General features: G+C 39.9%; 1 protein-coding gene and 1 long non-coding RNA gene across 9 annotated transcripts in view; one reads left to right on the top strand and one right to left on the bottom strand.

Annotated features, from left to right (window-relative positions):
- wizb (WIZ zinc finger b) overlaps positions 1 to 6,349 on the top strand; it is a 35,827-nt gene extending 29,478 nt beyond the window's left edge. For 5 of the 8 annotated variants that reach the window (XM_032586618.1, XM_032586619.1, XM_032586621.1 and 2 more), the window contains one exon: positions 2,608 to 6,349. In XM_032586618.1, the coding sequence (XP_032442509.1) occupies positions 2,608 to 2,950 (343 nt within the window). In that variant the 3' untranslated portion in view covers positions 2,951 to 6,349. The remainder of the gene's footprint in view (positions 1 to 2,607) is intronic. The other 3 variants (XR_004342314.1, XR_004342312.1, XR_004342313.1) reach the window with 3 other exon arrangements.
- LOC116735033 (uncharacterized) lies at positions 8 to 16,626 on the bottom strand. The gene is made up of 3 exons (XR_004342315.1): positions 16,615 to 16,626; positions 11,070 to 11,072; positions 8 to 157 (listed from the first exon to the last, which is right to left on the bottom strand). It is a non-coding gene; the product is annotated as an uncharacterized LOC116735033 (long non-coding RNA).
- Positions 16,627 to 18,240: the final 1,614 nt, after the last annotated feature.

The following is an 18,240-nucleotide window of genomic DNA, read 5'->3' on the forward strand; positions in this document are numbered from 1 at the left end:
TAAGGAAAACCTATGAGCTCAGTTGTATCCATGAAAGAAAGAAACACTCAGGGCAGTAAGGGTGTTTTCACACCTGATAGTCTGGGGACCAAAACCAACATTTGTTACATTTTCAACTGGTGCGGTTCTCTTTCACATTGCACTGTGGAACGAAACTCTTTGAGTTACTTGTTAATCTCCTTGCCTGTGGAGGCACTGCACAAAAGAACCACTGAAGAAACAATACAAAAACCTCAGAAGAAGACACTGAGCACAACTTCCTTCTACAGTTGTGTTCGAAATAATAGCAGTGCCTCAACAGCAGCAAGAAAATCACTGGTTTTATTAACATTTCAAACTCTATACCCCAGATAAGTTTCTGGGGGGTAAAATAAAGGTATAGAAAACCAACAAACCCAACAGGACAGCCATGCATACTGTGGATTCTGTGAAATTGAATGATTAACTGAAAAGGGTGTGTTCAAAAAAATAGCAGTGGTGAGTCCAATTAGAGAGGGCATCAATTAGGGAGGGTATTCTGGGAAAAAAGGGTGTTAACAGGTGATCCGTATTTAAGGATCAAGACAACTGGCATGCTGGCTGTGCATTTCTCCTGAAAAAACAATGAAAATGGGTCGTTCCAGACACTGTTCTGAAGATGAGCGTTTCCTAATAAAAAAATTGATTAAAGAAGGGAAAACATACAAAGAGGTGCAGAAAATCATTGGCTGTTCAGCTAAAATGATCTCAAATGCCCTGAAATGGGAGCAAAAAACTGAAAAACGAGGAAGAAAAAGAAAGACAACCCCTCGAATGGACAGAAGAATAGCCAAACTGGCGAAGACTCAGCCAATGATGGGATCCAAGAGGATCAAGCAAGACCTTCAGTTGACAGTGAGTACTGTGACAATCAGAAGACGTCTTACTGAGGTTAACCTTCCAGCAAGAAGCCCCCGCAAAGTCCCACTGCTGAGAAAAAGACATGTGCAGAAGCGTTTACAATTTGCCAAAGAGCACATTGACTGGCCTGAAAAGAAATGGCATAATATCTTGTGGACAGATGAAAGCAAGATTGTTCTTTTTGGGTCTAAGGGTCACAGGCAGTATGTCAGACGCCCTGCAAACACAGAATTCAAGCCACAGTACTCACTGAAGACCATTAAGCATGGTGGTGCAAGCATCATGATATGGGGATGTTTTTCATACTATGGTGTTGGTCCGATTCACCGCATACAAGGGATCATGGATCAGTTCCAGTACATCAGGATCCTGGAAGAGGTCATGCTGCCATATGCTGAGGAGGAAATGCCTTTGAGGTGGACCTTTCAACAGGATAATGACCCCAAACACACCAGCAAGCGAGCAAAAGCATGGTTCCAGATGAACAAGATTCAACTGATGGAGTGGCCAGCACAATCCCCGGACCTTAATCCCATCGAAAACTTGTGGGCTGACATTAAAAGTGCAGTGCATGAGGCAAAACCAAGAAACGCTGAGGAATTGTGGAATACAGTGCAATTATCCTGGGCTGCAATACCTGTGGAACGATGCCAGAAGTTGGTTGACTCCATGCACCACAGATGTGTAGCAGTCATCGGAAACCGTGGTTTTGCAACAAAATATTAGTTTAGGATACTCAGCTAGGTTCACTTATCAAGAATTTCTTTGTTTGTACAGTACATTTTTGAGTTTCCAAGGAAAGATGGCAACACTGCTATTCTTTTGAACATGCCATTTCTTACTTTATTTGAAATATTATTATTATCATTTAAGTTTTGATGACTTTGCGCAATTGTTTTGCTTTGGAATAGAATGTACTGTGTCCCCAATGTATCTGTGTTCATTAAAGTACAATTTCTTTGAAGAATTTTGACATTTACTCATTTTTCTAAAGGCACTGCTATTATTTCGAACACAACTGTACATAAAATGTAAACAAGAATGGAGTCAGATTTTAGGAGATTTTTCTTTTGTCTTTGGCAAAAGACTACTGCTAGCGGTCCGCTATTCTCTTGCGTTGGTTTTGGTTGTAATTACCCAGAATGCCCAGTGCTTTAGTACACTTCCTGCTTTTGAAGTCGTCTATGGTCCGCTAAGTTTTCACATTTGCATTGTAACTGCACCGGAGTTCACTTTGTTGGTCCTCATCACAGTTTGATTTAACGCATTCCCTTCTCCCCAATCGAACTGGATTTTGAAGGCCAACAAACTAGAGTTAGATTAAAGCGGAGCAAAAAGGATTTGGTGTGGACGCACCCTTAATATTGGTAATGTTGAGACTATCAGTTAAAGAACTGTGTGGCTGAGTTTTAAATAGCGCCTTTAATCCTCAAACTGCAGTTCCTTCCTCCTCTGCCTCTAAAGCTTTTCTCCACTTTAGCCGCTGATGCAGTGTGAAGTATTTTGTAAACCTTTTGGGATTCTCCGGCAACACAAAAAGTGCTTAGGTTCTGATGTAACTGCAGTAAAAAAAAACCTTAAAGAATTTAACTTCTCCCAAGGGAGAAAGTGGCCTGACAACATCAACTGCGTGCTGCAATGTTCTTATTTCTTTTACTCCAACAACTGTTTCTGTTATATCGTGGTTATATTCAGCGGTTCTGTTAGTTTTTTCTTTGTGTTATTCAGGTTCTGCGAGGTGGAGTTCCACGGCCCACTGTCGGTGCAGGAGGACTGGATCAGACACCTCCAGCAGCACATCTTCAAGATGAACTACAACAAGCCTGCCGCTCTAAAAGCAGCCACCGCCGACGGCCACAACCCAGACAACAACTTGACCCCGGTCCACGCCTCCGACCCCAGTTCAAGAACTGTCTCCAGCCCGACCCGCTCCACGGCCCCCAGCAGCCACTCCCCCACGCCCGTGGCGGAGTTCGCTCCCACCGTAACTGTCAAAGAGATCACACAGGTTTCAGAGGAGCAGGCCGCCATAATCCCCACTCCCATTCCTCTCCCCACACAGATGGTGTGAGCCCGAGCTCCTCGCGCGTCACCGCTTGTTTTGTTCGCCCACCGCTTTTTCCTCCCTGCAACCTCCAGAAACTGTAATAAGAGAGGAGCTTTCTCCATCATAAGAGCCCTTTTGAAGCCCCCCAAGCACCTTTGAAGCATCTCTAGACTGTTCCTAAGTCCTGTTGCCACGGGAACGAAGCTTTCCTGGCTCCGCTTTGGGTTAGGGGATGGGTGATAATGGGAACTGTCCGAGGTCATGAGGAGAGATCAAATACTACTTTGTGTTTGCCTTGTTTATACTGAATGTTCAGATATTTCTGTACCTTTCCCAATCACTGGGACACTAAGAGGCTAACATGAACCCTTTATCATACTTTTACTGCCCTGTCTACTACAGCTCAACCCTCCATCCTCACACGAGCAAGACTTGTGAGATGATGGGAATCCTGACTGAATTTCTAATCATGCTCGTCTCACCGCTGAGACTTTTAGGTGTGTGGTAAAACACTTGGTGTTAAAAAGGCACTTTTAAATTTGACACTGTCATCCTGCACTTAATGAAACAATTTACATGTGTTAAAGTGACATTTTGGAACAACAGGTAGAAGCACAAAACTAAAAAAACAATCACTCAGATGAACCTTTTTGTTGTAATACTGTCCCCCAAAGTCTACATATATTTAGCTGGAATGTAGCGATCTTATATACATGTTAATACACAGACACGCATACAGTCATTTTCAAAAGTATGCATACTTTTAGAACTTTTTGATTTTTGTCCTAAACTTTAATGCATTTTATTGGGATTTTATGGACCAACACATGATAGTGTATGAATGTGAAGTGAAAAGAAAATTAACCTTAATTTTCCGCAAATATCGCCAATGCTAATAACACTCATTTTAATTCAATTCAGGTCGATTTCACTTTCCACCAATTTTTCCTATTGAGCATGCATGCGGTGAAAGTAGAAAGGAAAAAAAATCCCCTTTAACAGGATTAAGCTGCATTAGAACCAGGCTCAGTGTGCCAAACTGGGGCTTTTTGTACAGACAAGACACACAAACAAAAACCAGAAACGCTGATCCAGGAGTAATATCTATGCCAGCTAGGACAATGATGTACCGTAATCTGCGGACTGTTGAGTGTGACTGAATATAAGCCACATTCACTAACTTTGAAAAGAAAAAAAAAGTGTACATATGTAGGGCGCACTTATCTATAAGTCATAGGTGACCATCACTATCTACAATAATTCTTTATTTTATTTATATATATATATAGTACCCTACCAGTAAAAAACATTGATTGCTATCTTCATCCTTCTCATGTGCACTATAAAACTTAACGCATCTCAATTTCACATTCATCTTGAGGCAAATTTGCTTGAGCTTGTCCAATCTTTCAAAATCCGCAGGTTAAAGGTTGTATGTTAGCCACATCACAATGGTCCCAACCTCTGAAAAAAGTAACAGCTTATAGTCTAAAAATGACCGTAGACCAAGGAATGTTCCAAACTTAGATCAAAGTCCAATTGAAAATCTGTGTCGAGATGAAAGATTCTTTTTAAAAGATGTTTTCCATCTAATGTAAAACATTAAAGATTTAGTGAAAATGTTCTGGTAGCGACAAAAGACTTACGGCATCAGGTGCGTCTAAAACCTATGAATTTTGAGGGGCTGAGTGCAAATGTGCAGCAATTTTTTTCTTTTAATATTATTCTTTCTTTAAAAGGATTAAAGCACATATCAGTTTTCTGCAAACTTCACAATCAAGCAGTACTTTGTGTTAGCATAGAATCTAAACAAGCTACATTGACGTTGTTATGGAAAAATATAAAAGCAAAATAAGTTCAAGGGGTATGAATACTTTTGGAAGGCCCCATATACAGTAGAAACACATGAATCCCCAAACCGTTGCTCCCTCTTATGATTCTACTGATGTTTGTGCCTGTCTTCATGTTACAGCTCCACAGCAGCGCCACCTGCTGTCGCGACTGAAGTTTTCCCAGCCTTGACCTTTGACGACTTAGGTCAGAGCCCTCGGTTACTCGTTTCAGTTCGTCCATTCAGTGTTGCCATGTTCTTCCTGCCTTTTTTTTTTTTTACATAACCCAAATTATTTATTTTTTATTTTGCATCTGAATGTGGAAAATTTCATTCTGTTTAAAGCCGAAAGTATCATTTAAAAAAAAAAAAAAAAAAAAAAAAGTAGGTCACCAGTTTGCGCCTGTGTTTGTTTGTACATTTTTGTACATTCACTACAAATATGTCCTTTTTTTTCTTTAAAGGTAAAAAAATTCAAGTCAAGCTGCTTGAATAAAAGACGCCTCCTTAGATAAAACGGACTCGTGTGTGAGCCTGTCTTGTCGTAGAGTCCAGTCAAGACTTGAAATGCATCCATGGTTGTGAAGGATGTGCCAAAGAGCCTGTTTACTTCCATGTCTTGCCTCTGTAAAAGCTGTTTACATTGGACCCGACGGTGGAGAGCTAGCACACGCGCAACGGACAACGACGGACTGGAGGGGCGTTCGGAGTAATCCTGCTTCCTTATAAGACTTCATGGGACTTAAACCGTTGTTACTGTAGAGCTCTATTTATTCCAGTTGCAAACCAAACAGGAGTTGACAAGGGGGCGGGGCTCTCGAGAGCCGCCAGTCCACATCTAGAAACCTCTGGATCCGGAGGCCGTAACCCGAGATCCAGTTTCATTTTTGTTTGTTTTAGGTCACCGTGTTTCAGAAGTGAAGAGACATACCATGTAGGTTGTTGACATTTTATGGTGTGTTCCAGTGTCCGCTTAAAACAATGACTGTTCGATCCAAATGATTCCTCAATCCTTCTATGGACTATATACATACCTATATAAACTACATATACTTAAAGAAACTGCTGGTGCTAATAGAGCCGTCAGCATCTCTGTTAGCAAAGTAGTTAAACAAAAAGTGAACTTAAATTCCTTTATTGTGATTTGATTTCGACATTTGATGCTTTGTATTTTTATTGATCTGTGCGTTTCTGTACTTGCAGTCCTGAGGAGGTGACTCTTGGGGTATTTTTTTTTTTTTTAATTTTTATTATTATTTTTATTATGTTATCTGTTAGTTTCTCCAAGCTGAAACTTGGTGCTGGTGGGAATGGTGGCGACTGATGTTCATTCGGTGGTCACAGAACACTTAAACAGGGGGACCGCTTTGCCAATTGATGTGGGATCCTCCTTTCTCTGAGTATGAGAAGGCCCAGAGTGTACCTGGTGGAGCCTCGGCGGGTGCGGCTTGCTGTTCTGTGTGCGAGTGTGTGTATGTTTTATGTTTGAGTGTTACAATAGCAGCTGAGGAACAAACAGTACTGTACACAAAGGGTAATGTTTTAAGTGAATCAACTCCAGAAAAAAAACAATAAATGTGATTACAATTTCAGACCTTGCCATTTCCTTTTTGGGGGGAATGGAGCCTTACACATTTTCCCGGGTTTTGTTATGGCAAATGTTAATGAGCAAACCTGTCCATCCACTGTCTGGGCTTCATTTTGCAGGGTCAGGGTCGCCAGTCCATCGAGGGGTTAATGTAAACCCTTTGGATGGAACACATTTTCTCCACTAGGGGGAGATATGTATCATTAACATCAACGAATGGATTACTGCTGTCCTAATAAATGAGTACATAATTGAAGTTCTATTTATCATTAACAAACTTGCATAGATTTATCACAGACAGAGCTGCATATTGAAAACATTTATCTGGATGATTGTGGCTTACAGATACTGAAAACCTAATATTTGGTTTTTCTGAAGACGTGAAAGTAACAAAGGAACAGATATGTTACATCGTGGCCTACACCAAACAAGAGGCAGACGGTTGATGTGACAGGTAAATCACAAAACAGGACCCTGCTACAAAAGCCTAGAAATAGAAAAATAAACAAAAGATTTACAGTTTAGGGCTGAATGTCAAGCAAAACGTCAGTTCAAGAGTTTGAGGGAGTATTACCAGTTTATTTAGGGTCATTGAAGATACAAAAAAATAGTTAATTTCCACCAAAAAACTCAAATTTTTTTAGGTTAATCTCAAAATTTTGGAGCTCAGAAATTTTATTGTTTTCTGTAGAAAATTCTTGAGTTTGAGGCAGAAATTTACCACTCCTTTTTGTTCCATCTACAATGGCCCTAACGCTCCGTCATATGCATCTGCAAATCCTTTAAATAATAAATGACTTTGTCCAGTAGGTGGAGACACAATACAAGCCTTCATTGTAGTGATTACCATTGCAGATCCCTGGGAAAGAACCTGATTAAGAAGCTGCTACCAAACACATCAGATTCTCAGTCGGACTTTGACTGGACCATGCTAACTCACAGACATTCTTTAATCTTAAAGGTGAACTTTCATCCCAGGCTCAAACCTTTTGTAACTTGTGGTGACGTTTTCTTTGTTATGGTGTTTTATTTGGAGGGCGGCGAACAAAAAGACGCCTTTTTGTTCCCGGGAACATCTGTTCGGATCGCACTGTTTTCATTCAGGGAGGTAGAACTCGCCAGGAAGAGGAAGAGGGACTCAGAACTGATATGGACTAGAGTTAAGTCCCTGATTCATGACATCCAAGATTTGCACCATCCACCAATCAATACATTGATGATAATCCACAATCCAGTGAAATAGTTTCCACTTTTATGTGGATACTCTCTTCCTGAAGAGAGTTAAACGGAATATACACATCTGTTGTTTCCGATTGAAATCTTCCTCTGAGACTAAAAGCAAATCCCCAAAGTCCAACTGATGGTAAAAGATCTTCGCATGCTGACACCACTGAACTTAGAATAAACTGCAATTCAGTTCAGCTTATTTATACAGTTCCAGTTCACAACAGAAGTCATCTCTAAGCACTTGAGATGACTCAAGGGAATTAAGGAAGTTCAGTTCAATTCATCACTCCAGTTGTGACTCAGTGCAACACAGCAGGAATCGTATTAAAATCTAACTGTAGTAGAATACATTCAGATTTAGTCTTCTGCAAAATGCCACTTAGGAAAAAAGTTTCCTAAATGGCGGTTTGTTTTATAGATTGACTCAATTCTCCGTCTTGAATAAGCACGGCACGACAGTGGAGAGGAACAATTTCCTTATAACAGGACGACAACTTGAGCGCCATCAGGTTCAGAAGGTGAAGCTACATGTCTCGACTGGCTGGGAGCAAACAGGACATAGCAGAAACAAATATTGAAATATTGAATATTGATAAAATATCCCAGAGAAGAGAAACAAATATGGGATAACTGACCGTTTTAACCAGTTTTTCCATCATTCTTTCACAGATTAGCTATAATTCTGGTCACACATCCTAAATGGAAGACAAAATCCTTTGGAAACATCTTTTGCATGTTCTTGTGCCAGTTCACTCTTTAAAAAACTAGTCCTAAAATTCAGTTCAGCCAGGTCAAAAGGACTTGATTCATGTTCTCAGTTTTGAACCAGTTCTCATTCATTTATTATAAATGGTCAAAACCTTCATTTCGTCACCTTCCTAAAATAAAAGCACCAAGTCATTTTGTGCCAAAAGTGACTTTTTTGTCTAAATAATTTTTTGTCTGAAATCAAACCTAAATCAAATAGTCCGTTACCTCCTTGGTCTTTGTTTATAAGAAATATACAAATTCATGTTCCCAAAAATGTGAAGTACACTCATGATCATGTGCAACACTGCACATGGCATTTAAAACAAACTGATGCCAAATAGAACAAAAAGATGGCCACCTCTATTTTGTGTGATTTTAGAGTAGTAAAAATGTTAATGTCTCCAAGATTTGTTTGAAATCTCACTAACTGCTTTGGATTTGTTGGGCTGTCTGGAGAAACATTGCAGAGTATCATCAGTGTTTTGTTAAAAATGTATCCCATGTCGTCCAATGATTTTAACAAGGTGGTTTCATATATATATATTACCTAAGGTTCCAGGCATTGAACCTTGTGGAACTCCTTATCTAACTTATTTGGTGCATGGTACAACAACCAATAGTCACTTAAATCAGTATAATGTTCTCTGCTTAACCCATATAACATATCCAATATCCTTTTAAATGCTAGTTTGACTATTTCCTTCCTTCCAGCAGATTTCAGAAATTATAACCATCATTGCTCCCGACAAACTCATTAAGCGCTCACAGTTTTTCCTCATTTCTAATAACATTTCTGCTGTTATTTGCACAGTTTGATCCTCTTCTAAATCCAGCGGTGAGATCCGTTATCTGACTGCACGAGAATATCGCCAGGAACTTTCACCAGACTGGTTTTATGCAACGATGAACTCTAATACTCGACAGAAACTTCTCAGAGTTTCTCCTGTGTAAACGTCCGCACAGCTGTGGGGTTGAAGTGCAAAGACAAAAAAAACAAAAAAACAAAAAGCAAAGCGCTTGACAATGATGATCTTCAAAGACATTGTGTCTAAAAACTTGCAACGCATCATAAATTCCCACCATGAAAAATCCTAAATGGATCCCCTCTAGAAATGAGAAAAATGGAAAACACCACAAGAGAGAAGACAAGTCCAATTTTCCATTTAAGATAGTCATTGCGGCCACAGTAAAGCAGTTCCTCCAAATTGTTGGTAATCATCTTATTTTCAAACACTACATAAATATGGGAAAAAAATGTAAAGCAAAAAGGACTTTAAACTCAAACTGTCACCTTCTGAAAAGGGATAACCGAATGTAGTCCTCAGAAATATTCAAATAAAATCCATCTAAGGGACAGGAAGATTGCCGTCACATTCTTTGGTTGTTTGGGTTTTGATTGTGTCTGATTACTTTCTTATGGGATATTTAGTTGTTGCCATATTCTCTGTGCTTATTATCGTTTCTTTTTAGTTCATCATTGTGTTCTGTTCCTCGTACATTTGAATTTCTCTTTTGCAGTTTTTTCCCCCTCTTTTGTTTTCTTTATCTATCTTAGTTTAGCAGCTACATTTCCATTACAAATGTGCGTAAAACCTTGTCGATATGACGCAAATGTCGGAAAAAAAAAAACGCTATTTCACATTGCCGTGGTCCTCCAACTACTTCCTGTGGTCTTCTTCGTGGGTTGTGCCAGTGGCAACATCTGGTTGTTGATCACGTGACTCATGTGATGTGGATAAAGTCCATTCCATTCCACATTTTGCGGAATAAGCTAATCTCGAAATGGCCGAACAAACCCCGCTTCATGCTAGCACTGAAACAAACGTTTTCTCGAAATTGCCATGTTTCCATAAAGCGAATTTATTTTCAAAATGTCAGATTGCGCAATTATATGGTCAATGGAAACACAGCTTGTGTTAATTAGTCTCCCTCCCTTGGTTTTCCTGCTTTTTCCTGGCCACAACTGAGCCACATTCCCTGATTAGCTCATCTGATTCTGTCAAATGTGCTACTCTGCCTCAATATTTAAGCTCCTAATTGTGATCCTTCCATTCTTTTTTGTGCCAATGTTCCATGTTATCATCATTTCAAGTCCTGTAAATGATCTGCTCTAATCACTCAATCTTCTGATGTGCACCATTTAAGCAGCTGTCTGCGCCTTGCCGCACACGCGCTGACAATTGCCTGACATTAAAACCGTCTTTGGATCCGATCGCATGTCATGCATCCCGATGCTTTCGCATTTCCTCCACAATGTATCTTTCCGTATCTTCAGAGAGACTAATTGGGAGCAAAGAAAACAGGAAGCATCCCTCTCTTTGGAGAGAGATTCACATCTTTTGACCCCACGCAGTGCCACATGAATGTCCAAACCGAATCTATTGTTAGCCTAGCGTTACACTGAAACTAAACAATGCAGGATGAAGGCACAGCGAGTACGAAAACCTAAGGAAACACCAGGAGTTTTTTTTTTTTTTAAAGGCCTAAGCGGAAACTTTAAACGTCAACTTCTTGGGAAAAGCAGTGAACAACAATGAAAAGGACAGCATCATAGATATGGCAGAGAAACAGTGTTTACTGGACATTCCTGCAGCAGGGGAACAGAAGGATCAATGCTTTTTTTTTTTTACAATATGCATTAAAGTTTGACTTTAATGTGCCCTCAGATGAAGCCGATGGCAGACACGATATCTTGGAGCTGCTCGGCTCATTCTGAACTTCTTCCAGGCTTGGGCCTGTTGGAACACACACTGAAATCTGATATGGATCTAGTTTCATCATTTACTGTATCCTTGAAGTCTTGTCTGGCCAAGAATTGGGGCTTCTTGGGATTTCATTTGCTCACAAATCCTTTGATTGGGTTTACGAGATCTAGTTCCATGTGTGGATGCTAGCTCCACCAAGGTACAGATGGAAACATTTCTATAGCTAGGAGAAGTTTAACCCTCCTGAGGATTTAGTGTAACACTCAGGAGGGGCGCGGCAGAAGTCATGGTCAGACAGCCGAAAAACAGGGGGGGGGGGGAGGGGGGGGGCTATCCCGTCAGACCGTCAGTTCCCGAAACTACACACAAGAAAAACCTCATAAAAATGTGCTGTTAAAACGCACACACATGCAGATTCTCAGCAAGATATAGAAGCTTGTCTTGAGTATATAATTCCTTAATATTGATTTTAAAAAGTATAAGTTCCACTGATTATCACTGGCTCTGATAAGATATTTTCCCATGCTATAAGTGAAATAATCCACCAATGGAACTAGTACTTTTTAATTCATACTAAGGAGTTATTCACTTAAAGCAAGCACTTATATCTTGTTGAAATGTTACTCATAAGTTAATTTGGTCTCATTTCAAGTGTACTGAGATATTTGCATTAGAAACTAGATCACAAATACTTGTGTTTTTGCAGTGAATTTGCTAAAGAAAAATCAAACCCAAATTTCCTCAATGGTACAATTTGACACTTTCATGAGCAGATTTGAGCTCTGTTCACTTTTCTATAACTTTTTTAGCCGAACAAAGTTGTGTTGCTGCATTAGATTAGATGTGCTCAAGCTGTTGGTTGTATTCCTCCATCTGATTAGCTGTGACTCACTCTGCTGGAATCGATTCAAAACCACAGACAGCAAAGCAAGTGACAGAGGCAAACTTGTATTTTTCTAAGCAGATAAGATGATATCTGATTCAGGAGGCGGATATGGTGGTACAACTATTGGCTAGAGAGAAAAGACGAGAGAGGAAGAATCCAATTTCTAACTTGTGGTTAGATTTTTTTTTTAATCGATTGATAGCTTTAGTCTTAATTGACACTGAATTAAATCCCAGATCGAAGATCCGTGAGAAGAGGGTTCTCCTATGTACAATAAACTTACTACACTCCATAAGAACATGATGCACTGTTTCGAATTTGCCACAAGATTCAGATTGGCCATTAGTGTGCTGTCCAATTAGAAGGAGATCATAAGCCACAATTACTATATAGGGCCGAAGTTAAATCCACAAGAAACCACAGCGACAAAAATCCGGCAAAGTGTGAATGTCCAGGCTGGTCCTAACTACAGTATCAGGAGGAACAGGAGAATCTTTGTACTCAGATCAATCCATGACACCTTCCCGTTTAAAAGCTACATATCATCACCTTCCTAAATTAAAGGGACAAGCCATTTTTTGCCAGAAGATGATTTGGGGGGGAAAAAAACTTGGCAAAAAAAAAATTACTCAGGCCATTATTTTAGGAAGGTGATGACGTGTAGGCCACAAATATGTTTAAACACATTAAAAATATATATCGACAATCTCCAAAAGCACACAAGGTTTCTGCAGCATGTCAACACTACTCAGACAGCTTTGCCTCGCACTGAGTCAGGTCTGACAGAGACAAAACATTTCTTCGGAATAAAGGAGGACAACTATTCTTGGTCTTCATGTTTCGTCCTGTCAGCTTTTAAAAAGTCACAGCCTCACACTCAAGAGTCCCCGGACGAGCCAGAAACTGTCTGACGGAGCAAAGATGTTCCTGGATATAATTCATCACCGGGGGGATATTTGAGTGGGCCGGCGAGCGCACGTCAACAAGGAAGCCGCAGCTATCTGCCGGGCCTCAGCGGCCGCAGACTGATAGCTCCCTGAGGGGCAACATTGGCTTTCTCTCTGGCTGCCCGGAAACTCACGCTCCCATTAGGATCACCACTTCCCTGTTTTAGATGATAACAGAAACATCCACGCCTCGGGCCTACTCCGGTATTCTTATCTCCATACTTAAACATAATGGAGATAAGTTTAAGTAAAGCTTGTGGAGTCCTAGACTGAGGGTACACTTCCTGCGCTGTTCTCCAACATTCTCATGCTAGCAGAAAAGAAGGCATCAGAATCATCATCAAGAGATGCTGCAGGTGTCCCGTTACGTCCCGACTCCCACGAGATTCATTGCGCAATTTACGTTCTTTGGAAAATCTTGACCTGTATTTGATAATCCGTTCCAGTGTAAACTTCCGATGATTTCTCCCCATCCCCTAAAGATTAACACTATAAACATTTATATCTGCTGAAAGAAAATACCCTTAATGACTGTAATGAGAAGCCATGAATAATGTCCGACCTACATTTGCCGTTTTGTGACGTTTGAAAGTGGTTTTAGGAATTTTAACTGAAGTCGATGCTGGGATTGATAAAGGACTCTGGTTTTTTTGTGTATGCCCAAATATAGACAAGCCGGAAAGTATGAACAGGCTCCTTTACTCAGGTTTCCATGTTAAAACACCTAAACTACCTTAATGATACCATCGTTGCCATGAAATACCGTGAACCCGGAAAGTAACTTCAAATTATTCACGCAAAATTTGCCGATTCTCCACAATATTACCTGAAGTTTGCAAAGCCGGAGCGCCATTTAAATGGTAAATGGCTGATGTTACATACAGTATATAGCACTTTTCCAGTCTTTTTGACCACCCAAAGCTCTTTACACTAAAGCTCACATGTTGCATTACACACGCGCAGATTGGGTACTTAGTGTAGGCAACTTAGGAGTCAAACCTACAACCTTCCAGTTGCAAGACAACTTTACCCACAGAGCCACTCCAGCCATTTATGTTCCTTGATGCTGATTGGTCGCACCCTTAAAAGCGTATGGAGAAGATTGTTATTAGAGTATGTGGTCGTACTAAGACAGTTTTCATTGTGCGTATTTATATTATATTATTACACAATACAATAGTTAATATTATGTTTGATGTTTGAACTGTTAAAATAGATATTTATAAGCGTTTTTAGAGGAGGTTTTGGGTATGGTCCCTAATCCTCGTGTACACTGGTGGTCCACTGCACACCTGTTCAGTTGCTTATGTAGCTTTTAAATTAACACAAGGAGCAAATCAGCCAAACAAAAGGCAGTAGAGCATTTAGACATATAGGCCTGGCGAGATTTCAAAGAAAGGGGTCTGTTGTTTGTTGGTGCCAGTTATTCTCTGAGGATTTCAGCGACTGACGGGATTGACAGACAACAATTTCTCATGTTTGCAGAGAAAGCTTTGAAAAAGAGGAAATGTCCAGTGAGCAGCAGGTGTTTGGAAGAAAAGAGCATGTTGATGTCAGATGAGAACGGGCAGATCAGTTAGAGATGGAAAATAATTGGTATTCGATTAAAGTCGAAAAAACATAATTTTGCAATTGCAACGTTTCCATTAAAAAAGAAACAAAATCACACGTTAATAAGTTTGTTCATGGAATAAGTCATCAAAAAACATGCCTCGCCATCCTCCTCCTACCACTTCCCTCCTCCTACCATAACATTCGGTTGTTGATCATGTGACTTGTGATGCAAAAAAAAGTGTCTCCATTGCAGTTTTGCAAAATACAGTAATTGCAATACAGCTGGAAAACCAGCTCATCCTGGCGTATAAGTCCTTTACCGAAAAACATGAGGTCTTTTTTTTTTTCAAAGTTGGCGAGTTTCCATTAAGCATATTTATTTTTCAAACTTTCACATTTTTGTAATTATATGGTCATCGGAAACGCAGCTAATGTTTTGTTGGGCATCACCGTTTGAAATCCTGACTTCTCTGACTTTGCCAACCGGAACACTGTTAACTGGGGTGTGACGTAAACCCAGCTCAGGTTCGGGGTCACAAGAGGAGTTTGAGCATCTTAGTTCCTTGGGCGATGGCAGGATGGAGCATCAGAGAAGGATAGATAGATTAGGACTTCATCTGCAGCCAATGTGTTGAAGAATGAGTTGAGCTGAACGGCAAAGCTCTCAATTTACCGCTTCGTTAGCCAATCCTGATCTGTGGTCATTTTGATCAGGATAATAATAAGGCAGTTAGTTAACCGGGAAGCTCTTGTTGAGATAGATCATCCAAGGATTCGATGGCGGCACACGCATTAATCCTAATCAAAATTGTTAAAAGAAGAAAAAGACAACTATGTAGCTCTGGAAGTCAAAACGTCATACAAATTAGGCGGAGGTTTATTGTTCGAACCCATGCTAGCTAAATCCAGCACAATTCATTACCAATAAAAGCCAAAACAAAACCATTACAGTACAAGTTTCCTGAAGATCAATTAAGCTTTGAAAACATACAGAGAAGCAAAGTGCCTGAAGATTTATGATGTTTTGAAGCTCATTACAAAAAAATGCAGTGGAAAAAAACCCAAAAAAGCCGGTTCCACCAAGTTCTGTTTCCACTTAAAAGAAATTCAACCTGAACTGAACCTGAACCGAGTTTCTGGTCCGAGTGTCATAAATACTGCAGTGATACGACAAACTGTTTGCAATTTTCTGTGCTGTGAAAAAGCATTTGCCCCATTACAAATTTCCTTCTGGTTTAGCTTTTTTTTGTTTGTTTGTTTGTTTAAAATCATCAAACCAGTTTTTATAATCAAAGACTACACTGGTAAATACAAAATAGTATTTTTAAATGACAAAAAAAACTTTACTTCTCCCTGCACTGAGGTGAAACAGTAATAGCCCCATCATGATAACTGGTTGTGCCATCCATACCAACAACAACTACCATTAAGCATTTATCATCACAATGGAGAAATTTGGGTTCACTTTTCTGTGTAGGGGCGTTTTAATTGAGCCACATTGAAAGGCATGGATGACATGTTTAAGGTCATACCACTGATTCTCAATTTGATCAGAGGTCGACTTGCTGTCAGGCTCTTGTGCCTTAGGTAACAACCTGATGGAGGACATCCATCACGTGGATGTGCTCCACCCAGGTGATGGAGGACATCCACCTTCTCAGTTGAATCAAAGGAGTCCAAGTTCATCCCACTGGTAACAACTTGGAAGGTTACCGATTTTACTCACTTTGAGGATAATAGCTCTTGCTACATGTGTTTCCAGAGACTATGTAATTGTACAAATTGGAATTACAAAAATGAATCTGCTTAATGGAAACATGGCAATTTCACAAATACTCATGTTTTACAATAAAAGGTTTTTGTCTCTAGAATAAACCATTCTAGAACAAAAATTGGACATATCGCAATTAGTGTGCAATGGAAGCAAGTTTTTCACGTCACATTTTTTTTTTTTTACATTGTTTTGGGTTACAGGGCAAAAAAAAAAAGCAAATGTCTGATTTTAGAATGAAGCTCTTACAAATGTCTCTTCCTTGTTTGTTTTTAAAACCAGAAAATTGCAGGAGACCCAGTCAGTAATCTGAGACAAACACTGGACAACAGTGGACAGCCTTCTAGCCTATGCCATTTTAGAGATACAACTGGATGTCGTCTACATAGATGTGATAGGAGACATCAGAAAAAGGCAGAATACTGCCACCTAGTGGAAAAATGTAAACACAAAATAATGGGCCCAGAAACGATCCTTGTGGAAGCCCACAGACTAAAGGAGCAGAATCCGAGGGAAACGTGTCTGTCTTGATGCAGAATAAGACGCCCAAAGCAACCCAGAAATATTAGCCAGGGTTGAAGTGACAACTCTTAATAGACAGAGTTTAACTTAATGTTTGGCACAAGGATGTAAAAGAACTGTCCAGTCAATGTCAAGATCTAATTGAAAGACATTATCAAGCTATGCTAAAAGAGATTGGACAAAAATGTTTGTTTGTTGTTTTAACTGAGCTAAAATGTAAAAAAAAAAAAAAAGAAAAAATCAGTGGCATTAATAATTTAGCCAATTTTTTAGAACAACCATACAATTATTCTAAATCTTTGAAGTAATATTTCCAAACAGCCATGAGGTAACCAGAGACATCATTTATTCCCTGCAGAACGAGGCTGTCAGCAGCTTGAAAACGAGGTGAGACTGATGTCACCGGATGACGAACCCATCCTAATTTAGTAAAAGCTCACCGTGACGGAGAATTATAGGAAAGTCGTGCAAAAGCCGCCTTTGCTCTCTGTGGAACGAGTGCCATTTTCAGGCAATAAAGATCATTAATGACATGCTAAAAGTGTCTCGTCTCAACCCTGCCTTCAGAAAAACGACATGACTTTAGATGTTTATGGATCCATCAGCATTCACCTCTGGAGGCTGTGGAGATTACATCAGCAAGATGGCGCAGGGTCGAGGGGCTTGACCTGGTGGTGTCGGTGTCTAAATTTAACATGTGCTACCAATGGGGTATCTCACCAATTAGATTTGTAGTTTAAATATGATATTTAAAGTTACATTATGTAACTTTTATAAAAAAAATATTTTTCACCATGTTGTGACAGCATAATATGAGACAGATAATCTGAGAAAAGATCAATCTTCACCTATTCACTGAGCTACTATTGCCGTCTGTGTGAATGCACAGTTCCCAACCAAAAACAACCAATCAGAGCCAGGAGGAGGGTCTTAGCGCTGTCAATCAATGTTTTGTACATTCTGCTAAATATGCCAATGGAGGTGGGACATCTTTGTGTTCTAGGAAAAGTTTATCTGCAATCATTGGTAGCCATGCTAACTGGGAATAGCATTGCTAACAGACTGCTATTGGGAAGTAGCGTAGCAAAGGCCAAGGGGGGAGGAGGGTGGACATGATTGACAGTGCTAAGACCCGCCTCCTGGCTCTTGTTGGTTGTTTCTAGTTGGCACTGGGAGAAGGCAGAGAAGCTCGATTTTTTTCCCACATATCTATTTCATACCATTTCAACAGATGTGTGAAAAAATATATTTTTAGAAAAGTTCCATACTGCAGCTTCACTCGATGATTATAATAAAAGGTTGCTCACTGACTTTGCAAAAGGTACAAGCAAAACAGGGGATCTATTATAGTTTTTAGGGGTTTATTTATTTATTTTAAAAAGGGTTTTGCTTCAGTTTCTTTGAGTCTCTTCCTTCAAAACTCACATAAAGCTTTATGAGACCTCACAGGGCTTGAGGCCCCTTTCAGCGTTATTTTCCTGAGCAACATGTTTTCACCCCCGCCAGCCAGTATCGATCCGTTTGGATGCACTC

This window comes from Xiphophorus hellerii, chromosome 16, assembly GCF_003331165.1.
Source record: "Xiphophorus hellerii strain 12219 chromosome 16, Xiphophorus_hellerii-4.1, whole genome shotgun sequence".
Classification (NCBI taxonomy): domain Eukaryota; kingdom Metazoa; phylum Chordata; class Actinopteri; order Cyprinodontiformes; family Poeciliidae; genus Xiphophorus; species Xiphophorus hellerii.